This window comes from Poecilia reticulata, linkage group LG22, assembly GCF_000633615.1.
Source record: "Poecilia reticulata strain Guanapo linkage group LG22, Guppy_female_1.0+MT, whole genome shotgun sequence".
Lineage (NCBI taxonomy): Eukaryota > Metazoa > Chordata > Actinopteri > Cyprinodontiformes > Poeciliidae > Poecilia > Poecilia reticulata.
In genome coordinates, this window is record NC_024352.1 from 11,312,402 (window position 1) to 11,339,297 (window position 26,896).

The window sequence follows — 26,896 nt, forward strand, 5'->3', positions numbered from 1 at the left end:
AGCACATTTGAGGCTTTTCATTTCTAAAGGTTTAAGAGGTTAAAGAGGATTCAAAGGATAGACTAGAAATCAGTGTCAAAAACAGGGTGGCTGGCCAACTCCTCACCACTTTCATTCTACCATCACTCTGCATTAATATAAAATTAAAAAATACTAACAGATAGCATCCTCCTGGTCCATACATCTTGGTAGTCTTCCAAATACCACTAAGATGTAATGACATTTGTGTCTGTAACCTGAAAAAATACACAAAAACATTCATGTGGAATAAAAAGTTTTGTGAAGCACTGCATATTGTGCATCAGCAAAAAAAAAGCCAGACTAGGCCTGGTCCATTATTGTGTTTTGTTTCATGTTGGATTCTTGGCTAGTGATTGCATTGTTCAGGTACTCTTTCAAAGGCTTATATTTATTACAACATTGCATAAACAGGTATATACAACACAAAGATGTACAAGTGTATCAATGGAAACTGGTGACTGCTGGTTTAGAAGCATTTCCTGTGGACAATAGAGGGGCCGGCTTCATCGTATTCCTGTTTGCTGATCCACATCTGCTGGAAAGTGGATAAGGAAGCCAGGATGGAGCCACCAATCCACACAGAGTACTTCCTCTCAGGTGGAGCAATGATCTAGGTAGGATATGAGCAAGTTTTGATTTTTATGAAAGGTGAAATTCCACTATCAGAGTTTGCCAACTTGTAAACCTTTATATTTCTCACCTTGATCTTCATGGTGCTTGGGGCCAGGGCTGTGATCTCCTTCTGCATACGGTCAGCAATACCAGGATACATTGTAGTCCCACCAGACAGCACATTGTTGGCGTACAGGTCCTTACGGATGTCAATGTCACATTTCATGATGCTGTTGTATGCAGTTTCATGAATTCCAGCAGACTCCATACCTATTGGAAAACAAGCAGATTTTAATAAATTACTAAGGAAAATACTAGATTGAAGTAAAAAGCATCTATCAGGGGCATGTAAACTCACCAATAAAAGAAGGCTGGAAGAGTGTCTCTGGGCAACGGAAACGTTCATTACCAATGGTAATGACCTGACCATCGGGCAGTTCATAGCTCTTTTCCAGCGAGGAAGAGGAGGCAGCAGTGGCCATCTCATTCTCGAAGTCAAGAGCCACATAGCACAGCTTCTCCTTAATGTCTCTCACAATCTCACGCTCAGCTAAGAGATAAAAAGTTTGAGCAGTGAGGAAAAGACAATCAGTCTCTCTAACAAATGCATAAAACAACGCCTGATATCCCCCTACCAGTTGTGACAAAGGAGTAGCCACGCTCAGTCAGGATCTTCATCAGGTAGTCGGTCAAGTCACGACCAGCCAGATCAAGACGCATTATGGCATGTGGCAAAGCGTAGCCCTCATAGATCGGGACGTTGTGGGTAACACCGTCTCCAGAGTCCAGTACGATACCTTAAGCAAGACCAGAAAAGCAAAAGTTAGTGAAGTATGCTTACTTGCAAGGATGATGGCAGTAAATTGTAGTTTTAATTAATTAAAACTCACATCGTACAGAAATCCTGGAAAATAAGAAAAAAATTACTAACCAGTGGTACGACCTGAAGCATACAAAGAGAGCACAGCCTGGATGGCCACATACATGGCAGGAACGTTGAAGGTCTCAAACATAATCTGAAAAGAAAAAGTGATCAGAATAAAAATAAGTCTCAACTTGAGGAATGCTGTGACTGAAATGTTTGGACAGAACTCCAGTCACCTGAGTCATCTTCTCCCTGTTGGCCTTGGGGTTCAGCGGGGCCTCAGTGAGGAGGGTAGGGTGTTCCTCTGGAGCTACACGCAGTTCATTGTAAAAAGTGTGATGCCAGATCTGACAGAAAGAAAAAGAAAAGCAGATGACATGAAGTCAGGAACAACTGCTGGCTGGATAAACACCAGACTGGGAGGATGAGGTGAAATCTAAAAATAAAGCCACTTGTTGTGATTGTGGCAGATGAGGTTGTAAATTCTAAAGACTGTAAGAGCGTCAGCTGTTGTGAAGAATTTAAGAAAGTCTCTTTGTTAACACACACACCTTCTCCATGTCATCCCAGTTGGTGATGATACCATGTTCAATAGGGTACTTTAGAGTCAGAATACCCCTTTTGCTCTGGGCCTCATCGCCAACATAGCTGTCCTTCTGACCCATGCCCACCATCACACCCTGAGAGGAAAGAAGAGATATGTTTTCACAATCATATCCAAGAATAGATTTTTAATTAATGATTTTTATTTTTTTTCAAGATGGCCTTCATCTTCACTCTACCTGGTGGCGGGGTCTTCCAACGATGGAAGGGAAGACAGCTCGGGGAGCATCATCTCCAGCGAATCCAGCCTTAACCAAGCCAGAGCCATTGTCGCACACAAGCGCAGTAGTCTCATCATCGTCGCACATGATTACAGTTTATCTGGTGGTCTATAATTCAAGTATGAAAGATTGAAAGGAAATTGAAGGGGATGTTATTAAAAACAAAGCTGTTTCTATTTTATTAATACCATTGAGAAGAATTTGTCTAGTGCTGAAGTGTACCTTCATGCAGATAAAACTACTATTCTTCTACTACTAGCTACTACTCTGACCATTTGAGTGAATAAACTCAATACGAGTTTTTATAATTATTATGCACTGACTGTGCCTGAAGACGTGAGATATGATGCCTGCCAGTGCAATCTGATAACTGTAAGGTGTTAATAATTGCTAACACAACTCACATCAACAGAAGCAACCAATGAAGTGTTAATTAATGTGCTATTTTAGAACTAGATTTGTCATGAATCTCTGATAACATATCTCCCCAGCCACGATAATCTCTGGAAGCTGCTCAGATTACACCAAAGAGGGGCATAAAAGAGAGACCTGGGATCTATTTTAGGTTCTGTGCCCCCCCACGCACCCCTTTCCGCCCCCCTCCACTGTGCTAAATGGAGTGAAACAAGTGACACATGGATCTCCAGCTATGCCAGATCAGAAGTGGCTGGACTGTGACACTTTTGTCTTACTGCTTCACAACATGCCTCAGATGCCCATTACATTCATTCACTTGAACCTTGAGATAATTCCTGATTATTCTCATATATTCTGCACTATTCCAGGTATTTTAACCACATAAAGTTAGTGTTTACTTTCAAAAGGGCACTTTTAATAAAAGAAAATAGCCTAAGGTATTTCAGCATCACTTTGCAATTCACCTCTAATAACCAGGAGTTTTAGTTTTAAATATATCTGCAATTCATTTGATTATTAATGAAGTCAGTCATTACTTAATTAATTATTCAAACCTATAGAAGTGGACTAAAAACATAAGATTCTACCTACAATTATTGTTTGAGAATCAGAAAGACAGTGTGTGCCTTGTACTTACCAAGGTGCACTGGCAGACAGATGCTTCCACTGGGACGAGGTTTCATGGTATGGAGTATCCCTTATATAGCCCCCACAGTGGATCCAGGAATCAAGGGGGGTTGTACCCAGGCTTTAAACAAGCCCAAATAAGAACTTCCAGCACACCAGCAAGCCTCAGGAAAAGTGTCTTTAACTTATATGGATGGGCTTAGCTTTTCATAATAAAATCACAGAACCACTGGAATGTCTTACAAATATAAAATGTGAAAAGAGTTAGAAGTCAATGGATTGCTATGTGACACATGTTAAAAATCAGTCAAGTGACTTTGAGCTTTGCTCTAATTGTATATGCATTGTTATTATTTAAATAAAATTGACCTATTTAATAATCATATTTTAATTGCTATTTCAATGTGCATAAGGCATAACCCCTACATGTATCATGTATAACACCAAAAAAGCCCACTAATCGGACTCAGTAAATGCACCGTCACTGGTGTCTTGATAAGGCGATGAGAACATTGTAAACCATCTCAGTGTGTGGAACAGCTGATGGTAACACCAGCTGGGCTCTGTGTGTCTTATCTGACTGTCTGAGTGGGGCTCGTTTCTGATTGGCTCAGACGTTTCCTTGTAGGGTGATTGGAAGTGCCAGAGTCATTTATGAGCAGGCAGCGAGTTTGAAAAGAGCAGCTCCATATTTGTGAAACCCGCAAGTTGAAAAATATTTTTGTGGCGTGTTCAGTGCCATATGAGGGAATGTTGTCACTTGCAGGAAATATGCTAATATTTGAATTCTTATTTAGAATACCATTATTCCATGGGCAAATGTTATAAAATATAGCAATTTATAATTGTTACACATTACACACATACACAAATATGAAGAAGTTAATTTGCTAGAAAATGTAAAAAAAAAAGGTAACTTTTGTCGTTAACAGAAAGCTGCTCTATTTAATCACTGGGATTTCACAGCACAGCATAGTATAGCATAGAAAGTGCAGCCTTTTATCAGTGCTTCTGTTTCTTTTTTTCTGTGCCTGTTCACACCCAGTTGATCGTGGCAGATGGCCGCTCCCACTGAGCCAGGTTCTGCTCAAGGTTTCTTCCTGTTACAGGGAATTTTCTTTTCCACTGTGGTTACATGCATGCTTGGTATGAGGAACTGCTGCAAAGTCACAGTGTGAGTGATTGTTTACTGTCATCACATACTTGTCCAGAGGTGAATGTTTTACGTCAATGACTTGAAGCAATCTGTAGGTTTTCTAAGACAGAAAACATTTTTTTTAACCCGAAATCTGAAAAATAATAATAACTTGACTGTATTGTTTAATAACCAGGATCAATTGACTTTGTTTTTTTTATATAAAGTATCCTGAGGTAACGTGTTGTGAATTGGTTCTACATGCATAAACTTCATTGAACTTAACTAAATTGAACTGAATGACCCGGATAACAGAGAATTTAAACAAACATATTTGATCTATTTTGTCCTTTTACATTTTTTACTCCAATTTGTTGAATATCTGAATGAAACTGTTTTGTTTTGATGTGTCCTAATAATAATTTAGTGAAATTACAATAAGTTAGTTTTATTTCATGCATATAAATCGACTCAATGGAAAAACTCTCAGCATCAGAACCAAGTCATCACCGCCCTCTAGAGGTCATTTTTGGAAATGCCACGTGGTGACGTTTCACATGCGACACACATCTCGCAACACTCATGCGCGAGCTGCAACTTGTTATGGTCGCTCGTGGGTACTTTTAAACTGCAGATTACAGAGTAACGCAACTTAATTTCAATACTTTGTGCGTGTTAAGCTCTAAGGTTTGAGCTTACAGGGTATCGGAAAGCTGGAGGGCTTGCGGAGGGCACCTCGGTATAGCGGCAGAGCTTCCTCTTTCAGACGCCTGGAAGTGAGAGAGGACTGGGGGGACTGCCATGTAGTTGTAGAGGCAGAAGAATGAGTAGTCATCACACTCCTACAGATGGGACAGAAGACTACACAGTACAGCAGGAACATGAACTAGAAGCACTTGCTTCTATCTTTGGAGATGATTTCGAGGATTTGCGAAACCAGGATCCTTGGAAGGTATACCTGCATTAATTGTAGCTCACAGTGAGCACGATAATGACTAAAACTTGAGATTAAACTCCCTTTAGGTTTAGTAGTCAACAACATAATGCCTAATTTCAACTGCAAATCAAATTTGACTTGATTTTCAGGTTAAAAGGCCTCCAGAGATGCACCTCTGCCTGCGGCCCAATGGGCTGAATAATGGACAGGAGTGTTACGTGACAGTGGACCTGCTGGTGAAATGCCCTCCCACTTACCCGGACGCGTGAGTACAGACCTGAACTGCTTTTCAACCGTTTGCTACAAGATGTTCATCAGTTTTGTGAAAACGACCTAAAAATGTGCAATTCTGAGTGTGAATAAGTATGGCATTTTGAAATGGGACCTTTGTGAGAACCCTCAGTGTGGGACATGACAGTAACAGAAGCACTTTAATGATGAAAGTTCAGATATTGTTAGGCTAAAATAAAACCAGTAAGCAAAAGCACAATTATTGCAAACAATTTTTATCTTTACACATATTAGCAAAAACTTCAGAGAAGATTTTTTTTTATTTTTAATTGGATATTTTAATTCACCTCCAGTATTAAAGCAAGTTATCTAGATTTTATCCTCATGGACTTGCATGATTGGGCAGAATGAGAACAGAAACAGAGATATCTTAGAGAGCAGTGAGCTTCCCATGTGCCTGCTTGTGATTAACCTCAAAGAATTACAAAGATCCTATGTAGAGGTTGCATCATTAAACGATAAAAATATCATGGGACACCAACAGGCCTCCAGTGCTGGAGCTGAAGAATGCCAAAGGTCTTTCAAATGAGAACCTCCAGAACCTCCAGAGTGAACTAACCAAGCTGGCAGCGGCGCGATGCGGGGAGGTGAGGATAAACCACACAGTTACATATGGTACGCTAGTTTCTGGTCATTAACTTGTCTCACTCTGCCAGGTGATGATTTACGAGCTAGCAGACTACATCCAAGGCTTCCTGAGTGAGCACAACAAGCCTCCGCCGCGGTCCTTTCATGAAGAGATGCTGAAGAACCAGAGGAGGCAGGAGGAGAAAAAGGCCCTGGAGGAGAAACGGAGGATGGACCAGCAGCGCAAGCAGGAAGAGGAAACGGTGAGGAGACATTCTTGCGTTATTGGTGTTATGTAAGGTGGTGCTCTAATGTGATTCGTCTGCCATTTATTTGTTTTGGTAAATGCAAAATACTAAGCTTTAAAAATTTGTTTTATTCATTTCTTTCCTTTTTTTAAGTTGACTTTTATGTGCATTTCAATCAAAACCATTAAGCACTTGTCCCCTAAATATGAACCATAAAATTTGAATCTTGTTGCATATTTAAGATATTACACTTTATTTACAGCATTTTATATCCATTATATTGAGTGTCTCATATTTATTTTTGTAGAAAAAAGAGATCATGGCTGTAATCCAAAAGAGAGAAGAGGAGAAACGAGAGGAAAAGAAAAGAAAAGAGATGGCCAAACAGGTATTTATCAGTTATTGTCATAGAAACACAGTAAAACATGAAGATCTTGCATCACAAAATCTTATAAAACATACAAGAACAGAAGCTCTCACATACTTAAAAAAAACTGCTTCACTTCATTGTTGCTTGCAAGGCAGACAAAAATACCAGTTAGCTTTTTTAGATATCAAAAATGTGAACAATCATGATATAAAGAGTAAAGGAGCACTATTACGGTAATTGATTTTATCAAGCAATGCATAGCATGTTTGTTAATGTCAGCTTACTATACTTGTTAGTCTACAAAAAGCATGAAAGCAAATTGGTGAGATATTCTCTTTAAAAAATCTCATCATCCCTAATATATATATTTTTAATTTACAGGAGCGACTTGAGAGCATGGAGCAAACTTCGTCTGTGTTGGGGAATCCACCCAGCCCCAGTGGACTTACTACTGAACTGACTGAAGCCAAGAAAGCTGTTATTAACCGTCGTCGCACTACCTCTAATACACGCCACAGGTATGCCACGCTCACAAACACTGCCATATCCTCAACATTACTGCAGTAATGCCTGAATTATGTTTGTTTCTAGACGCGACACAGTGAATGAAGACAACCACCGCACACAGGAGCTGCTTCACTTCAGCAGCAGCGTTTTTGGAGAACTTGCTGTCCACAAAGGGAAAATGTTAGGTGAGACCTGGCAGACTTGGTACAAAGGCCTTTCTGCTATTTTGTAAATATTGCCTGTTAGTCATGAGAGAATCTGTGTGTTTGTTTCTGACAGGTGAGAGCGAGCGACTTGGGCGGAGCGTTTACTGCGGTTTTGAAGCAAACTCTGGAGAATTTTCTGTGATCTATGAGTGGTCTCTGCGCTGGAGCAAGAAGATGGGCAAATTCTTCACCAGCCAGGAGAAAGGAAAACTTGAGGGCTGTAAGAAGCAGGCAAGTGGACAGGCAGCTGTTGTTTAGTGTTTGGTGTGTTGTGTTTTAATTTCCTATTTAAGTACTTTGCAATTTTTATCTTGAAAGGTGAAAATAATCAAGGTAATTTGCATGGATGTCCTGATCAAGACTAGGAATCCTGGAAATAGCCTCAGACTGCTGGTCCAACTTGGGTTAGCTTCAAACTTTTAACCAGAAACCCTTTTTTGTTAAATTTCTTGCAGATTCATGCTGCAGAGAATGAGTTCAACTCCCTCCTGCGACTCGATCATCCAAACTTGGTGCATTATACGGCATTGTGCTCCACTGAAAAGGAGGAATGCATTGTGGTGAACCTGCTGGTGGAGCATGTGCCTGGGATCAACCTAAACCAAAGCCTGACCAGCGGGACCCCAGTTCCTCTGGATAAACTCTGCCATTACACGGCTCAGCTACTGGCCGCCCTCAACTACCTTCACTCCAACTCTGTGGTCCACAAACAGGTGGGCGCCTCCAGCGTGCTGGTAGACTCTGAGGGGAACATTAGGCTGACAGACTACAGCTTATCAAAAAGGTTTGCTGATATCTGCAAAGAAGACATTTTTGAACAAGCCCGGGTCCGTTTTTCCGAGGATACAGCATTGCCGACAAAAACCGGGAAGAAGGGGGATGTGTGGAACCTGGGACTGATGCTGCTGGCTCTGAGTCAGGGTAAAGAGGTGAAGGAGTATCCGGTTACTGTACCAAGCAGCCTGCCTGCTGATTTTCAGGATTTCCTCCACAAGTATGTATAAATTAGCACTTCACCACTTTCTTGCACTAGTATTTTACCACAGATCCTTTTGGTATTTTTATTTGTTTTTATTTTGAATTTGTTTCTTAACAGTTTCAGGATATTAATTATTAATACACTGCATTTCCCAAAAAGTCACCACCTGGATTTTTTATTAGGTTTTTAGAAAGAAAATATTTTCAAAAATCATTGTGTGTTCTGGCAGATGAAAGGCTATCAATGAAACAATAAGCAATTTATCTCCCCAGATAATGGAATTATTATTTTCTCTATTGTCACAGTGGTAGTAGGAAGATAAATAGTTTTGACATTGTAGTTAATTAAAAAAAAAAAGCAGATTTAGTAGTGTGTGAATAATTTTTTAATTATTATACCTGATAGCCACTGTTTTTTTGGTTTTAGATGCATCTGCCTGAATGATGCTGACCGCTGGACAACTCAGCAGCTTTTGGACCACTCTTTCCTCAAGCCCCCTTCACCTAAAAACCTTCCTCAGTACCAGGACACCAGTCCAGAAGGTGAGTTGACAAAATTACTCCAAACTGGAGAACATTAAGTTAAGCAAAATTGACTTTTCAGTTGTGATGTTTTGTTTTATTTTCTGCTTGTCAATTTATTCTATTGTGCTATTGTCTTTGTACAGCACTTTGGTGCAGCTTCAACCTATTTTTAAAAGTGCTATATAAATAAACTTTACATTGATATTGCTAGATTAAGTACATTTTTATCATAACTTTCTATATAGGCATGGTTCACTGAGAGTTGGTCCACTTTAGTGTGGAATGTTTTCTGCTCTGAATGTCGGATTTTGGAGTGTTAGACTGATGGACTGGTTTGGGTTTTGGAAGACTCTCGTGTCACAAATTTGATACATTTTGTCTAACTTCCAGCTCTCCAATGGTCATGCGATATGAATCATGACCACAGAATATGAAATTGACCAAATTTAGTTTTATGACTGTGTTATTGTGAGTTCCTTTCTAATAACATTTTGTTCTTTTAGGTTATAACAGTTCGAATTTAGGTTGTTTTTTGAAGAAGTAAATATAAAGTCGTTTTTTCAAAGCATTTTGGTGATTGTTGAGCATTTAACATTTGCAAATAAAGATTTAACATAAAAACATTTCTTCTCCAGATCTGGCAGTGGACTTTGGGTCAACCGTTGTTCCCCGCAGTCACATTTTTGATGCTCCGTTCAGCTCAGGGATGCAGAGGCAGTTTTCTCGCTACTTTGATGAGTTTGAGGAGCTACAGCTTCTGGGAAAAGGGGCCTTTGGAGCTGTAATTAAGGTAAACACCATTTTTTACCCCCCTAAATTGAAATTAAGAAATCTTCTTCACCACAATTAAAACTCCGTTTTGTTCTGTTTAAACTGTTTTTATGCCCAGGTTCAAAACAAGCTGGACGGTTGTTACTATGCCGTGAAGCGAATCCAGGTCAATCCAGCCAGTAAGCAGTTCAGGCGCATCAAAGGGGAGGTGACTCTACTTTCCCGCCTGAACCATGAGAACATTGTTCGCTATTACAACGCCTGGATCGAGCGGCACGAGTTGCCCTCTATGGGAGTGCTGAGCAACAGCGACAGCTCGGATCCTCAGAGCACACCCGACAAACATCCCCAGGCCCGCGACCTGCCGCGGCGCCTCAACGAGCTCGGCCTGCCTGACAACGTGGAGGACCTTGCCCCGCCTCCGGCCGTGTCGAGTTCTGTGGAGTGGTCCACCTCCATCGAGAGGTCCTCCAGTGCCAAGTGCAGCGGGCACCAGTCGAGTGATGAAGACGAAGACGATTATGAGGATGATGTATTTGGAGCATCGTTTTTGTAAGCTTTTTCTAATTTCTTTTTATTTATTTGTTTTGAGTTTTTTGGGACAAAATTTGTACACATTTCAAATGTTTCCTGTGTTTTTTTTTGTTTTTTTGTTTTGTTTCTATTCAGACCGTCAGACAGCGAATCGAGGAGTGACATCATCTTCGATAATGGGGATGACAGCACAGACGACATATCACAAGTCTGAACATTTTCTACATGTTTATTTATTTATCTTTATTACCGTGTCAGTGTAATTTATTTAATACTTTAATGAAATTGTGGGTAGTTGATGATTGTGATATTGTGATAATTATGTAAAAGCCCAACGCGGGTTGAGAGTTCACAATAAGCAGTAGCTGTAAATTTTCGGAACGGCACATCAGCTTTATTCTTTGGAACAATGTCATACTAATTAAATTAAAATAAATGGTAAATTACCTAAAATTATGTAACACTTTTCTATTCATATAGAGCACCTTTAAGGCTTTTACACTTGACATTCACCCAAGCACACTCTAAAATGCACACATATTGATGCACTTGGAGGTATATGCCACAATATTATCACTGCAAGATTTTTGAACTAATAAACCCCAGTAAATTGTAAATTGTATTCTGTTTTTGCATTGGTAATTTCAGGTTGGAGCTGTAAACATATTGTGTATATATTTACAGATGGAGCCAAGGAAAAGGCCAACAGCAACCGACACAACTGAGAGCTCAGATTCTGATCGGCATCTTTCTATTGCGCATTACTTGTACATACAGGCAAGTTTCTGTTCTACTTTCCCTACTGAACTCTTTGACTTTTGTTGTGAATGTTTCGCCTTCAAAAAATCTAACAAGCTTGTTTTAAACATAAAAAAAATCTCTATTTATTCTCAAATTATAACCATATCTTTTGTCTTAATGCTTGTGTGTGCTCCGGTGGCCAAGCAATGACATTTTATTGCCAATTTCACTCATGTTTCTTTGTGCAGTGACAATAAAATAAGTCTAAGATTTAATATAGTTTTAGCTTGATTAAAGTTCATCTGAAATTATAACATTTATGTAGCGAAAATAATAATCTTACTAAGATTGAATGTTAAGATTGTTCTTTAACTTTGCTTTTTTATTTTTTATTTTTTGCGGTTTTATTTTTGGCATTCATTTTTCAGTTTCAGACACTTTGCTGCTTGAATTTTTATGTCGTCATCCTCATAAATGTCATCTGTTGTGTTTCTTCGGCTCTTCAGTTCTGATGAAAAACTGATGTAAAGCACCTTGTGTTGGCATTTTAGTATTAAGTGCATTATGAATAAATATTGATTGATTAATGTTATTTTGTGACAGATGGAATACTGTGAAAAAAGCACTTTAAGAGACACAATAGATCAAAGTCTACACCTGGACAGGAATCGGTTATGGAGGCTGTTCAGGGAGATCCTGGATGGTCTTGCTTACATCCATGAGCAGGTTTGGAATCTAAATACACTGTGATGTAAATATTAAATTAATATTTTCAGTCATTTACTATCTTTGATCTGTTTTAGGGCATGATTCATCGGGACCTGAAGCCTGTGAATATCTTCCTGGATTCCCAGGACCATGTAAAAATCGGAGACTTTGGTCTGGCAACAGATCATCCTGCTAATGTGGTATGTTGTGGAGACTAACCGAAAGTGTGTAAAATTAGTCATGGTTTGAGCTTTACATTTTCTTTCACACAGGCAGCAGGTAAATTTGAACTGGAGGACAGTGGTTCAGCTGCGATGCCCAAACCAGACCCTTCAGGTGGAGTTTTGACACACTAAATAAGTCTTTAGTTCTGATAACTACGGAGGTTGAGTCCCATCCCTGACGCATTACTGCCTTTAGGTAACATGACAGGAATGGTTGGAACAGCCCTTTATGTCAGTCCAGAGGTTCAAGGAAACACAAAGGCCACATATAACCAGGTAAGAAACTCAAATTAACTTTTCTGGCCAAAACCAGAATAACTCAGTCATATTTTGTTTCTTACATCTTAATATTGACTTCAATATTTTTATTTTTTTTTCGCAGAAAGTTGATCTGTTTAGTCTGGGCATCATTCTCTTTGAGATGTCCTACAGGCCGTTTGTGACGGGTGCAGAGCGGATCTCCGTCCTGAGCCAGCTACGGACGGTGCGTCACGAGAAACGATTTGAGCTAATTGTTTTTATCTAAACCTGACTTCTAATTCATTTTTGCCTCTTTAAACACTGCAGGAGTCAATTTCCTTCCCAGGAGACTTTCCTGAACACGAACAAGGAACACTGGTGAGAACTCAACCACAAAATGTGATGCAATTCTCTGTCCTCCACACTTTGAAGCTGCACTCTAACAGTGTGGTGCCATTCTCCATTGTTAGAGGAAGGTAATAGAGTGGCTGCTGAAGCATGACCCGGCCCTTCGGCCCACCGCCCAGGAGTTACTGAAGAGCGAACTGCTGCCGCCGCCTCAGATGGAGGAGTCAGAGCTTCATGAGGTGTTGCAGCACACCATGGCTAATATCAACGGCAAGGCTTACCGCACCATGGTGGGGCAGCTGTTTTCCCAAAACACCACACCAGTCATGGATTATGCTTATGACATGGACATGCACAAGGTACTGTTTTCATCTGTGCTTCATACACTCTGTGTCCTTTAGCATTTTGGGAAACCTCATTTATGACGGTGTAAGCATCTGTTGTCATGTGACTCTGTCCAGCTGGCCAAATATGAGATTTATCACCTAACTTGCAAATTCATAAATCTTGGAATATATCAGTGAATAATTAATTAAACTCCCAATGGTCCTTTTCATATTAAAATCACCTTAAATGGTCATCAGGATCATATGATTATCAGTGCTATGTGCAAATTAATTTCCTTCTTAAATTTGATGCAGTATTCAGTTTTAACAAATGACAGTCAAAGTCCTTCAAAGTGTTTCAGATATGCTCCAGTGGAGCTTTTTCTTAAAATAGGTCACTAGTCCATCACTTTGCTAACAAGATGAAATATTCTCACAAAATAGCGAGAATTACCTCATTTTGATGCAAGCCATCTGTGGTATTCATAGGAAAGCTACAGTCTTAAAGACCTTTGTGATTTTTTTTATTTCAAAACCTTTTTGTGTAAGTAAATTATATTTGAAGAAGTAAATATTTCCTAAATAACCTAAAAGCTAGTTATTTGTTATCTTTTAAATTTATAAAAGGATAATTTTTACTTACCCAGTAAGTTAATTCATTTTAAATTTGAACAGAAACCTCAAATATAAAAGCTGGAGCAAATCTTCTTTTTCCTTCTAGTTCATTTCCCCCTCTATACCTGAAGATGTCACTGCAGACTCATTACTTTCACTGTTCTCCCATTTTTCTTTCTCCCGACACTAACAGGCGCACAGGAACTTTTTTTTACATGTCGTAATGACTCCTCTAACAGAGGTTGTTTGTTTGCTCTCCCTTCAGGGCAACTTCAACTTCAGCAGCTCCAAATTGCAGCAACATGTGTATGAAAGCATCACCAGAATCTTTAAGAAGCACGGTAAGCTTCTTGTGTGCGTGCTCACATGTGTGCATGTGAACATAAGTCGGTGTTTACTCATCATCCTGATGTGCTTGCACCCCTTGACCTGCTGTTGGTCTGTTTTGAAGACCCCGACATCTGGTTCAGTGTGAGGCAACTAAACAATAGGTTCTCTGTCAGGCGGCACAGATTCTGTGCATGTGTTTGTGTTGCTTTCCATCCTCAAGCTGTGCTCTTTGTGTCTGCTTGCATGGTCTCTTTGAGTTTTATCTTATAGATGTAATGTGTCCTCAGGTGCAGTATGTCTTCACACGCCATTGCTCCTCCCCAGAAACAGGAAGTTGTATGATAGCAGCGAGCTGGCCTGCTTTATGGACCACAGTGGAATGCTGGTCACACTGCCCCATGACCTTCGTGTGAGTTCTACAAACATACCACACACACTCATGAATGTGTGGTTCAAATGCAAATGCACACGGTTGGAGGGGAGAGATCAGCAGCAGCTTCAGGAAACCCTGAGGACCAAATGTCTAGTCCACACTGTGATTGATTACAGCTACGTATTCTCTGACTTTACTGTCATTATTACTGCACAAAGTGTCTCAACCCCCTTTTTTCCACTTCAGATGGCGTTTGCACGATTTGTGGTCCGCAACAATATAACACAACTGAAGAGGTAAAGTTGGTGCTTCTGTGTTAGTGGACATATGCAGTGTTGCATAATCTTGCTAGTCTCTCACTTTTGTTTGGATTCACAATTCTATCAAAGAACATATTTTCTGTTTGTTTGTTTATTTTATGAAGGAAAAATCAGAAATCTTTATTGACCTGAAAAAGCCTAATTGGTGCATATGTATGTTTGACTGTGTAGGTTAAAAGGTGAAGTGTGATGGTCATTAAAATTATTGTTAATTTTACTCAAAACCTAGTAAAAGTGTAACACTGAATTCTCATCCTGAGTGGAAGCAAAGTCTCAGAGTGTTCGTTTCTGTCCAGGTACTGCATTGAACGTGTGTTCCGACCCAGAAAGCTGGACCGTGCACACCCGAGGGAGCTTCTGGAGTGCACGTTTGACATCGTCACACCTGTCACCAACAGCCTGCTCCCGGACGCCGAGACCATTTACACCGTCTCTGAAATAGTCCAGGAGTTTCCTGCTCTTCAGGTTATTTTCACATTTACTGCTTGTATTTTTTTCCGTCCTGTTTTCTCCTCTGGTTTGCTGTTTTCAGATTGAACATTTAGTTTATGCGTCATTCTGTCATTCTTGTATGTCCTACAAAAATGCCATCAGCTCCGCTTCAGCTTGTGTTTTTTCCTCCTCACTTCCCATTCACATTCCTAACATACCAAAATGTGTGAAAGCATGACTGATTAACATTGTATTTATTGTTTATGTAGTAAATCTACTATGCGTAACTTTGTCCGCTTCCTTCCCTCCCAGTCCATTTCCTGTCTGCATCCATCGCCGCGCTCCATCAGTCTCCAGCCGCGGCTCTTTTTCTACACCTTATAAACTCAGACAGCCTTGTGTCTAGCCTCTATTACATCCCTCATGCATCCTGTTTCTGATCCTCTGCACTGTCCCGGTCTTTGTGTGAAAGCTTTAAAGAATGTTTGCTGCCGGACACAACAGTTATTATTCACCGAGGTGCTCATTGTGTGAAGATGGACTGTAATTGCAGCTGAGAGGGTTAAAGGTGTGTTTGCGTTTGCAGGAGAGGAACTATAACATCTACTTGAACCACACCAGCTTACTGAAGGCCATCCTGCTCCACAGTGGCGTTCCAGAGGACAAACTGTGCCAGGCATCCAGCATACTCTGTGATGCTAGGGTTAGTCCAGCGTATATTACACACAAGGTTACACGTATGAAACAATCATGGTGGAAACTAACTAGAGAGCTGAATCGTCTGTTTAGTATGTTAAAACCCAGTTAAATAAAGCAATTTGTATACAAAAACTGCTTCTAATTCTCTAATTTCTATTTTGTTACACAAATAATAACATGTTGTATGTTCATCCTATGATATATTGACTTAATTTCAGATACAGTTAGATTTATTGGTGCTAAAATGCTAAATATTTAAATTAAGATGTGTTTTTTTTCTGTAATTATTGTAACAGTAACTTTATTACACATTTGCTGCAGAATGAAAAGCTGACCAGAGGTGAGGTTGAGGCAAAGTTCTGCAATTTTTCCCTTTCAACCAACACTGTAAGTGTACACTTGGTGCCTTCAAATATGTTCAGCTTTATAAAGGGAGATTTTTCCATGTCAAGCACGGACGAGCCAAAAGTCTCCTTGTGTTGTGTTTTCAGCTGCAAACACTGTACAAGTACATAGAGCAGAAGGGCAGTCTGCAAGAGCTGGCACCGCTGCTCACATCGCTCACCAAACAGAAGACAGCCGTCACTCAGCTGGCCAAGCAGGGCCTCAAGGAACTGGAGGAGCTCACCATCCTCCTGAAAAGACTGGGTGTTAAACTAAGGGTAATTTTGAGTTTTAAAGCAGCAAACAAAAACAAAAAAAATCATTAGCTATCTATGTTTTCTTATTTTTTTAATGCAGGTTTTTCTACTTTATAGGTTGTTGTTAACTTAGGTTTGGTGTACAAGGTGCAGCATCACTCCGGAGTCATCTTCCAGTTTGTGGCGTTTATCAAGAAACGAAAGCGAACTGCACCAGACATCATAGCTGCTGGAGGACGCTATGATCACCTGGTAGGTTTAAGAGTCAACCACCAACATTTCTAATCCAAAATCATGACACAACACATGAGTCAGTGTTGTTGATGTGTCCCACTTATTTTTAATTTTTTTTAATGTTTCTGTTTAGATCATGGAAGTCCGAGGACCAGCTTCCACTGCGCCGGTCCCCAATGCAGTGGGGGCCAGCATTGCTCTGGACAAAGTCTATGCTGCCATGGCCAATATGGAGGAGCCAGTGAGAGAGACAGACACACATATAAACACAGAAATCTGACATTCCTAATTATTGTAATGGAGGAGCAGCAGGCAGAGTTTCATATTTAATGACACCTTTTTGCAGCCGTTGGCCGCCATAGTGCCACTTTTAGAAACACGTTAATAACTATGATCATTGCACATCGTCACTCCAGGAGTTATTTAAGGGGGCACAGCAATTTATCTCTATTTTATATTCAAAATGGGAAAGTTAGTAATTTATGTCTTATTTTAACTCCTAACAATAAGCATTTCTAATATTTGTCTTTACAATAATTTTTTTTTTGCTGTAATTAGTAATTAATTATATTTGTTCTTTGTTTTAGCCGTTTGTGAGTTCCTGCGATGTCCTGGTGGTCCCAGTGGGACATTCCTCAATGTCCAAAGCCATTAGTGTTGTCCAGAAGCTGTGGAGCTCAGGCGTTTCTGCAGACTTTGCCTACGATGTATTACAGGTCAGCAGGCTGACTTTATTGTGTATGAAAGATATAACAAATAAGCAATAAAATTTAATGAAATTTGTATTAAACAAAAATGCGATTGCAAACTTTCCATCCCAGCAGGCCCACGCCAGCATGTTTCTGAATGTAGTCCCACTAAAAAAAAAAAAAAAAAATTCCTTCTGTTGATTCTTGAGCTTTTTTGTATTGATTGAATGGCTTTTATGAGATTTTAAAATTATTTTAATAACACCTACTGTTACACCACATATTAATGATAAAACTAAATAGGAAAGGTTGTGAGAAAAAAAAAGAAAAGTTTAAAAAGTATTGATGCATACAAAATATGCAAGCTTTCTTTTTTTTCTCATAAATGTACAATCATACCAGCTTTTCGAGTGTTTTGTTCTTAGTATTGTTGGTGCTTACCTATTATGGCCATATCAAGCAATGTAATTCGATGATTTGATACTATTGTCAGAAATATGTTTCACTTTACCACCAAATTACTCAGCAGTTTAGCCAAATACCACATGACCGTAAAATATTTTTATAGGCAGCCAGACCATTGCAGGATATAATACCCCTGCAATCCTTCTCCCCATATCCTGTTCGTCTCTCTGCTGCACCAATCCAATAAAAGCAAAAATGCTGAAAAAGACACAGAAAAACAATGCATGTCAAGAAAAACTCTGGTAATGAAAATACAAGTAATAACATAGAAAATTCCCATTAAAGCAAACTCTTAAATATATGCTATTATTCTTTCTGTTTAGGGCTGCGATTTTACCCTGCAGTCTCGAAAAATATTTAATGATTACCAACTAAGCCTTTTACATACACAAACTCAAACCTACATTTTTTTTTTTGTATTTTTGGTTAAACTTAGTTTGCTGACATGCAATAATCTCTTCCTGCCTACAGAGGGCAACACCTGACTTACTGGAGGAAGTTGCTGCTTTTATCCTCAGCTGTATGTTTATAGTGGCATTTGTCAGAAAATAGGCAAACTCAAATGACACAGAGTTGTTTAGCTAACTGACCGACCCTGTCGGTGTTTTATCAGAACCACTTTTAAGAAAGTGCTTTGAGTTCTGGTTTGCAATGATTTGACTGAATTTGGAAGTTTGGCCAAGCTGAGATCACTCCCATCAACATGAAGGTGTTCGTAGTAAGGTCCAGGAGTTCTGGTGCCATGCTTCTGTCACGATCTTTGTTTGACAAACAGCCTGCCAGCCACTACCCAGTACCAGCATTTTAATCCTTCCTCTACTCAGTATAACCTATTGTTGTCTAAACTTTCCATCAGTGCAGTTAATATGTGCTTTAAATGTTCCCATTGTCTTTTGTAGTGGCGCGTCAGTATCCCGAAGCATTTAGGAAAGTCTGACTCTTGCTTAAAACAATTATATTGCCAATTACAGTGTTTCTTGTTGATTATGCATGAACCAGAAAAAAGCTTTTAGGAATACTTTTTTGTAGACTTCTCAGGCGTAAATCCCCTCTTGCTAGACCTGTTAATGCCGCTCATGTGGTTGCATATTAACAGAAATAATCCACAGCTTTTATCCATGCTCTGGTGATGGTTTCACTCCTTATTTGCCTAATATGGCAAACCTGCCTCTGTGGTGTCAGCTAAGGCCCTTCAGGCGATAACTTACCTTTGACATAATGCAGTCAGAGAGAGGTTGTGGGAAAAGGCAAAACATAAAACTTACACCATGACAAAGCAAATATCTTAGAAAATGAAATGTATCAGAAGACTGCTAAAAATCATTTATATAGAAATATCAGCCAACTGAAGAGAAAGTCCGTTTACTGTTTACAGTGTATACACTCTGTACTTATTTGGGGCTTGTTTTGCATAAATTGCTGCATAGAGCTGACCAGCCTTGGACACAACACTGTGCAAATGGCTACAGCAGAATTCACATCATGAGGTTTTGATTCTGCAATTATGTTGCATTTCCTTCTTGAATCAAGATTCTTGCTTTCTTATTCTGTAGTAGTTCTTGTCCTTGGTTTTGAGAGCTGTCAGCTGTCTGAGGGGTGTAGTTCTTAGACGTTCAAGACTCACACAGGCCAACGTTGTTGAGTACCAACAGTGAAAGCTCTGTCACATTTTATTTTGGACATTTTAAACTGAGATCTTCCTTTCAAAGCGAGTAAAAATTGATCTTTTTGTCCCTTTGTGTGTTCAGTCTCAGGAGACACTGCTGGAGCACTGCAGACTGGCTGGCATCACGTGCATGGTATTTGTTTCTGACAAAGATGGAAACTATGTGAAGGTAAATCAACAAAGTGCTCTGGATCTTTTTGTTTTGTTTTGTTTTGCTGACATCTAAGGTGTATTGTGGTTTGAGAATACCACCGTTTGCGTGTGTTTTCTGCAGAAAGCATTAGTGTTGAAAATAACTGTGCACGAAATACCTGAATGTTTCTGAAAGGCAGTATACGTTAGAAGAATTCTGTGTTCCCAGGTGAAATCCTTTGAGAAAGACAGGCAGTCCGAGAAGAGAATTCCAGAGTGGGACTTGGTGGACCACATCATTCAGAAATGCCGGACCAAAATATTTGACGAGAGAAGCATCAGGTAAAGAAATCTGTGTAACGTGCAGCTCAGATTGCTCAAAAAGATTTATGAGGTTTTCCATCTCATGAATTCTCTTCTTGTTCCCCTGCAGAGAAATGACTGAGAGCATAAGCCTCCAGAACCCTAAAGGATCACAGCTTAACAACACTGGTACTGAGAAGCCTCAACGGTCTTACAGCACCGTGACACAAACCGCTTTCTGTCTTCATACAGTTGGGCTGTAACTCGGATAAAAGTCCTCTAATAACATGGTAAATGTGGAAAAACTGTTTTCAGGCTCTTTGGAGCAACATGGCAGTAGCACCAACATGAATGTCAACGTCATCAGCCCAGAGAAAGTTTCCGCAAGTGCAAGAAGACGATATGAGGCTCAGGTTATTAATACACAAACAACACCTTCTGTCACTTTATCTACCAAATCTGAATGTTTTAACGTTTTAGATAAACATATCTAAGATGTCTATTTTAGAGATGCACCAATCAGAGACTTTTTGTGGCCAATTTCAGATCATTAGTTTTGTAAACCTCAAAATTACAATTTTAGCCAATCCTGATTTTTTTTTTTATTGAAGAATAAAGCAGTTATCTATCAAAATCAGACCAACATTTACGAATGATGGTCTTTTTTGCTTCTCTACAAATCTAACACAAAAGTAAAACCCTTATGCAAACGAAAACTAAAATGCATTTCATTCATGTTCGTAGCTGAAATGCATAGCTGTGACTATGTTTCCCTAATAAAAAGCTGCTTCATAGCTTTTCATTTTGTTGTTTCTGTGAGAGAGCACTATTCTAGTTAAGATATATTAATATTTTTTTTCTAGCTATTTTATTTTCACGGGAAGAACTATTATTTGCTTTTTCTTTTCTCTTATGTAAGCCATATTTGTTTCCCTTTCTTCAGATTCAGACCAGATTGCAGAACCTGGGGAGCAATTTGCAGAACAAGAGCAACGACATCGAAGTCCTTGCAGTAAGTCCACCGTTTCTTTAGTCTGTTGTTTTCTCTCCCACCTTATCTGCTCAATTCATGTGTGAAATCACAGAACAGGGAAAGGGTTTTTGATGGCTAAAACAACAAACATCATGGAGAGCAGCGCCCTTTTATAGTCACGCTTCGATCCCCCGCTGTGGGAGAGATGGCTGTGAATCCATTCCAGTAGCCGCAGAACAATACACACCGAGAGAAGGCAGCTTGCCTAACTTTGTCAGACATGGGGGGGTTGGGTGTAAATGGCTGCCATATTGAGTTTATTTACAGTCGTATTGCAGATTAGGGCCTGATATCCTTGGATAAACCTTCCCGTTTGCCTTAATTATAATGGGGTTGCATATTTCAGAAACATGCCTAAGCCCTGTTTGAATCTAAACTCCATCTCTGCTGCAGCACTAAACAGGAGCTGGTGAAACATAACAGACTTAATGAGTTTGATGCTGTGAGCAGCTCTGAGTCTCTCTAGTTGCATATTAACAGGGTTCCTCAGCAGCAGAAACTAAAATATATATTATTAGAATTTCAAAATTTCATATTCCTTTTTTTGTGATGTGGAAGATCAGATAAAGTCATTACGATTAAGTGAACAGACACAGGAACTAAATGTGATGTGTGAAAAACAAAATCATCACCAGTCTTCCGAACTTCATTTTCTGCCTGACCATCCATCCATTCACCCATCTCCATTTAGCCATTCTTTGTAGTTACAATGTGATCTGAACTTTTATATTTACGCTCTGAGAGCATGTCCAAATGGATAGAGGACTCTGGAAAAATGCAGAATATGGTCAAACATGTAGGGACCCTGAGCCTAATTGTCCACCTGTCAGTCTGGAATGCAGCAGAATGAATCCATGAGCCATTAGGCCTCTTTGCACAATAACCGTATCGGTCTAAATATGTAATGCATTGTGTTCTGCGGAGTTCGATGTTTACTTAGAGTGTGAGATAAGGCTCTGTTTTGAAACTTCTCTTGTTTTTCATCCCGCAGGTGGACCTGCAGAAGGAAACGCTGATAAACTTCCTGTCTCTGGAGGTGGGTTCCCTACTAGCTTCATCAAAAGCACAGCGCAGTTCATAAAATTCTTGGATCTCAGTGAGGGCTGTGAAGGGAGGGTGGGGAAGGAAAGAACGGCCAGTAAAGGTCCAAGATCCCAGACAGGAAAAGGGAATCCCGTCTCCTTCCTTTGCAGTCGTGTCCCATGAGGAGCAAAGCGAGGAAACTCCCCTGCATGTTTCCATGGACGAAAAAAAAAAAAAAGTATAATTTGGCAAACATAGGTGACCAACATGTGCTGCATTTAACAAAACACACTGTTAGGAGGTGTTTATATTCACATTCCAAACTCCTTACTGGGACTTTTTGCTCATAAAGTTTCACTTTCCCTTCCACGAAGTCTAATTATAAAGTGAAGAAACACAGAGAAGGTTAGGAAATGCTCCTAAAACAGTGGTCATATAAGCAAAAGCCTGACCCAGTCACTCATACAGACTTTCCTTTTCTGCACGTGTTGAAGGCAACAGGTTGGGTGCACATGGTGTTTGTTGGCGATGGCTGTCTCCATATGGAAAATTAGCTCAATTCAAACAAAAAAACTCATTCAAATCTTCAAACGTATGATGACAGCTTAAAATAAGGAGCAGCTTGTGTACTGCATTACAGTTTGTGATATACAGCACCTTGGAAAAGTCTATTTCTTGAATTTTCCAATAAGCAAGAACTGTATGTATTCATACTATCAGGACTTCATTTGATGCAACAATCGGATGTTGTGAAGTGGAAAAAAATCTGAAAAATTTTGCATCTCCTCTCTGCCTCCTGCTCCACACCCCTCAAAACTTACCCCACAAAAAAAAAAAAAAATCATCCCTCTTATGACTTCAATTACGGCTTTAATTATTTTTCTGAGTTTGTTTTTGTTCAGTTTGTGTGTCTTTTCTGGTTGACAATCATTCAGTCTTTATTATTATTCAGATCGAGCAGTTCTCAAGTTTGCCTTCTATATTTCTATTTCCAGTTTGACAGTGAAGAACAGTTCAACAGCAGCGTCAAGACTCTGCTGTCCCGTCTCCCAAAGCAGCGCTACCTGAAGTCCATCTGTGATGAGATCCACCATTTTAAGATTGTGAAAAGGTGAGCTGCCAGTTTTACTTCATAACAGTTTCAAACAGTACTAAAAATGTGCAAAAAGTTGTTTTTTGTTTTCATTCTAGATTTGCATCTAGATTTTCCGGAGCAAATCTAGAATGTTGACTCTCTCACTTAGTATTTGTGGATATAGCAATGTCGTCTTGCGAAGAACATAATCCTTTTTGATCACCCTTTAATTTTCTGAGGAAGAAGAAATCTCCCTTTTTCACCAATCATACCTTCACAATTTTAACTCGATTTCTTTTTTTTTTTTTTAAACCCAACTAATTAATCAATTTTGTCCAATTTTCAGTGGTACATACAAACTCACTAAAATGTTTTCCCAAATAATCAGTTATGTGATTTTTCTGTTTCTCATATGTCATTTCACCCTAAAAAATCTCTTTAAGGTTGTTGGACAGGAAGATAAAATAACTCTTCCTTCATTTAGCTCAGAAATAGACGATGCTGTTGGTTGAATGACGAGAAGTCAATTCAATCAACTTGTTGGTGTTTATGCTCACCAACATAAACATCTTTGTAGCTCTGGAATTTCTTGTCAGTAGGAGGATGCTGATTAGCTTATTTTGAATTAAAAAGGTTTTTAGGCTTTCTAGTACTAGTATGTCCTTAAATACATAAAAAATTAAAAATTGTTTTCCCTAAAAAAAAAAAAAAAAAAAGCCAAAAGCTGGTAAATAGGTTAAATGATGATTTAAAAAAAAAAAAAAACATTAAAAACCTCCTGTGTAGGCAACTGCCACTCCCCCACACCAGGTGTAACAGTGACAGCCAGAGCTTCAAAGAGCGCTGTTAGACAGATAACCACCACCTTGAAGAACACTAAATCCCCCGTTGATCCTGTTTCCTGAGGTGAAATCTGGAAAAGGATTCGCCTTGTTTGGTCTTCTGGCGTCTGGATCATAACACCTCAGCTGTCCGACGCAGGCCAGCTCCCCGGAGCCAGTTTCATGAATGAGACGGCAACAGGAAAAAAATAAAAAATCAAAGCCTCTCCAACGCAGTTGGTTTCAATTTCCCATCTCTGCTTTGTGTTTGCGTTGCTGTTTAGGGGGAAGCACAAGGCCTCACCGATAAACCGGGCCACAGAGCCAGAGACGATGTATACATTTTGCATCTGTTTTTTATCCTTTTGTGTGCATGTTTTCGTTGAATGTGAGGGACAGGCAGCTGAGGCCAGATGAGCGGGGTAAAGGGTTTTCACAGCAGTCACCTTGCTGCAGTGGAATCATAAACTAAACTTATCTTGGACGGGTTTGAAGGCAGTGACCTTTTCTTTGAGTTAGAACTGTTGCATGTAAACCTGCATCTTCACTGCTGTTTCAACTCGCCCACGGTTATTCTGGCGGCTCTGAAAGGTTGTTCTTAGACAGTTAAGATAATTATTATAAGTGTGGGGCTTTTCTATTAGCTGAGGTTATTTTCTGCGTTCCTCCTTTGCTTAGTTCTTATTGGATTTATTTATTTAGCTTGGTAACTTCACAGGTAATTTTTATGACTCATAAAAATTATGTTTTGTTCAAATACACTGCGACTTGCAAGGCTCTGTCTCTTTTGAGATGTGCTCCTGGCAGAGTTACATCCTCTTGCTAAACAGGACTTACTTCTTAATAAAGTTCCCGGAAAACCTCCTGGCTAAATTTCATTGTTCTGATTTTGAAATGTTCCATTTGGATGTCGAGTATACGTTTTTTCCCCCCTTCTCAATATAACAAACACATGTTGTTCTTTTTCAGGGTGGCTGTGGTGGTCTTGTACAGCTATAAAGATGACTACTACAAGATCCTTTTGTGAGAATCAAGGACTGAATTTCATCCTCAGACCTGCAGGATCTGCTCAAAGATTGGACAGATTTTCCGTTTGGGACAAAAAATATAAGCCCAAAAGACACAAGAGACTCTTCTTTTATCATGTTGAATAGTTCTTTAACTCCAAACTCTGAACATTTGGTGTTTTCAGACAGAAACAAGAGGTTTAATGGACTTTGTTGCCTTAATACATACTGTAGATTTTGGAAGTAAAAGGGCTACCTGTTGCAGATTATGTCATGAGTGAAAGATGGAGGGATTAAATATTATTTTCCCACGCTTTGACTTCGTTTTTGTTGTTGTTGTTGTTTCTGTGTCCTGAGCGTAAACAGACATAGTGAACATTCTGAACGTCACGTTTTACCTCAAAAGTTGTTTGGGGATGTTTTTGAGTCCTTTGAAATCTGTTTATATGTTTTTATGCAAACAAAAAATATGAGTGTAGTTACATTCATGCATCCATCAATCCATTCAATTCTTTATGGAAAAAAACAACAGCCCTAGTATAGATGTGTAAAAAGTCTTGAAATACAGATGCATCTAAAAAATATGGAACATTGCATAAAAGTGCAATATTTCTCACTAGTTATCTCAGAAAGTGAAACTTATATATTACATATAATCAGCACACCGAGTAATCTATTCCTTGTTGTCCTCGTTATTTTTATGTTTGTTGCTTACAGATAATGAAAAGCCAACATTGAGTGTCTCGTAAAATTAGAATACTATGAACAGAGACATTATTAGAAGCTCACAGTGTCACAACCTAATCAGCTAATTAACTAAAAAAAACTGTAAATGATCCATTTTCAGTTTACTGACAAAAAATATAATGCCAAACAACCTACAAGGTTGCTAACAAGAAAAACAGGATTTCCTGTTAACCAGTGGGCATGTAGATTGCATCCAATAAAATATATATATATATATATATATATATATATATATATATATATGGTAAATAAGTTGTCTTGAAGACACTAAGATGGTATTTTTTTTTACTTCCAGAAGCTTCTTTATAGGTGATCTTAGCAGGGCAAGTCAAAGCACCAGTTGAGCGCAAGCCAAACGTCCAGGCCTTGAGTCATTTCATTCAGTATTTTACCAGCCCAAAGAAGAGGTCTTCTTCCTCTTCATTCATGCTCAAACACCATCTCTGTTGGATCCATTTGCAAATGAAAAGCAATCAGATCTAAAGGAACAAAAAGAAGAAGAATTCACATTTGCAGCACAAGTCTAGGACCAGATGTGTGTGGGTATGCAAGTGAAGCAAAACCCTTAACCAGTACCATCTTGAATGACATCACTGACGTTTGGGAAATTCAAGTTTATCAGCACAAGCCTCTCTGGTTCACACATTTATTTTTTTTTTAAATAAAAAGCATAAATGTTACAGTTTCTAATCTAGAAACATATTTACAAGATTTGCAGCACTGAAATAAATAAGGTAGAGAATATAGCAAAGAGAAATGATAAACGGTCTACAATGTACATTACATTTAGCTACTTAAAGCTATTTTCAATAAAGAAAAAAATCTCAAACTATAGTATTAATAAATAAAGCTATGTGAAAAAATAAATAAGGTTCTCTAACGTCTACGAATTTACGTTTTTACACATACGACAGAGCTTTTACGGTCCACTTTTTCGTTTTAAAGCTTATGATTCAAACAGACACGTGTACTGCAAACACTTCAGAATAAATTGGTTTCTGACCTATTTTGGCATTGGAACCGTTTCAGAATTGGGATATTGGCAAAGAAGAGACAACTCTGATCCAAAAACTAGACTGTTTTGCAATGCTTCTCGGAATCTGTCCTTTGTGCGGACCAAGCAGGTCCAGAACCTTCACCTCCAGTGGTTCAACATCTCTGTGTACCTAAAAAGTTCCTGATTAGGACTTTTATTCCTTCAGGAATTCTGAACGGTGATATTTTTTCCTCGCTGGCTCTGAAGAAAACAGAAATTTTACATATCAACAC

General features: G+C 39.1%; 2 protein-coding genes across 2 annotated transcripts; one reads left to right on the forward strand and one right to left on the reverse strand.

Moving 5' to 3' along the window:
• Nucleotides 1-331: 331 nt before the first annotated feature.
• On the reverse strand, nt 332-3,411 carry actc1b (actin alpha cardiac muscle 1b). Its single transcript, XM_008399424.2, has 9 exons — nt 3,377-3,411; nt 2,281-2,430; nt 2,050-2,178; nt 1,735-1,845; nt 1,565-1,649; nt 1,269-1,430; nt 992-1,183; nt 722-903; nt 332-631 (listed from the first exon to the last, which is right to left on the reverse strand). Exons 2-9 carry the CDS (start codon nt 2,407-2,409, stop codon nt 488-490), a joined length of 1,134 nt encoding a protein of 377 aa, XP_008397646.1. The 5' UTR covers nt 2,410-2,430; nt 3,377-3,411; the 3' UTR covers nt 332-487.
• Nucleotides 3,412-5,042: 1,631 nt separating this feature from the next.
• Nucleotides 5,043-25,196, forward strand: eif2ak4 (eukaryotic translation initiation factor 2 alpha kinase 4). Its single transcript, XM_008399425.2, has 39 exons — nt 5,043-5,453; nt 5,588-5,703; nt 6,214-6,316; nt 6,386-6,559; nt 6,852-6,932; nt 7,296-7,432; nt 7,506-7,606; nt 7,701-7,858; nt 8,083-8,621; nt 9,033-9,148; nt 9,766-9,920; nt 10,020-10,453; nt 10,571-10,643; nt 11,120-11,212; nt 11,780-11,902; nt 11,980-12,084; nt 12,157-12,220; nt 12,305-12,384; nt 12,491-12,592; nt 12,676-12,726; nt 12,819-13,055; nt 13,903-13,978; nt 14,255-14,376; nt 14,587-14,636; nt 14,957-15,125; nt 15,679-15,795; nt 16,113-16,178; nt 16,283-16,453; nt 16,550-16,684; nt 16,800-16,907; nt 17,254-17,382; nt 19,569-19,655; nt 19,848-19,960; nt 20,052-20,110; nt 20,237-20,334; nt 20,865-20,933; nt 21,946-21,990; nt 22,973-23,088; nt 24,843-25,196. Exons 1-39 carry the CDS (start codon nt 5,325-5,327, stop codon nt 24,898-24,900), a joined length of 4,959 nt encoding a protein of 1,652 aa, XP_008397647.1. The 5' UTR covers nt 5,043-5,324; the 3' UTR covers nt 24,901-25,196.
• The last annotated feature ends 1,700 nt before the right edge of the window (nt 25,197-26,896 follow it).

Coding starts and splice junctions, on each gene's coding strand:
- eif2ak4 (XM_008399425.2), top strand. CDS start 5,325: ATGAGTAGTCATCACACTCCTACAGATGGGACAGAAGACTACACAGTA. Junction 14,377..14,586: donor CACTGCCCCATGACCTTCGT/GTGAGTTCTACA, acceptor TTTCCACTTCAG/ATGGCGTTTGCACGATTTGT. Junction 16,179..16,282: donor TTTCCCTTTCAACCAACACT/GTAAGTGTACAC, acceptor TTGTGTTTTCAG/CTGCAAACACTGTACAAGTA.
- actc1b (XM_008399424.2), bottom strand. CDS start 2,409: ATGTGCGACGATGATGAGACTACTGCGCTTGTGTGCGACAATGGCTCT. Junction 904..991: donor CTTCCAGCCTTCTTTTATTG/GTGAGTTTACAT, acceptor GTTTTCCAATAG/GTATGGAGTCTGCTGGAATT. Junction 632..721: donor CAAGCACCATGAAGATCAAG/GTGAGAAATATA, acceptor TATCCTACCTAG/ATCATTGCTCCACCTGAGAG.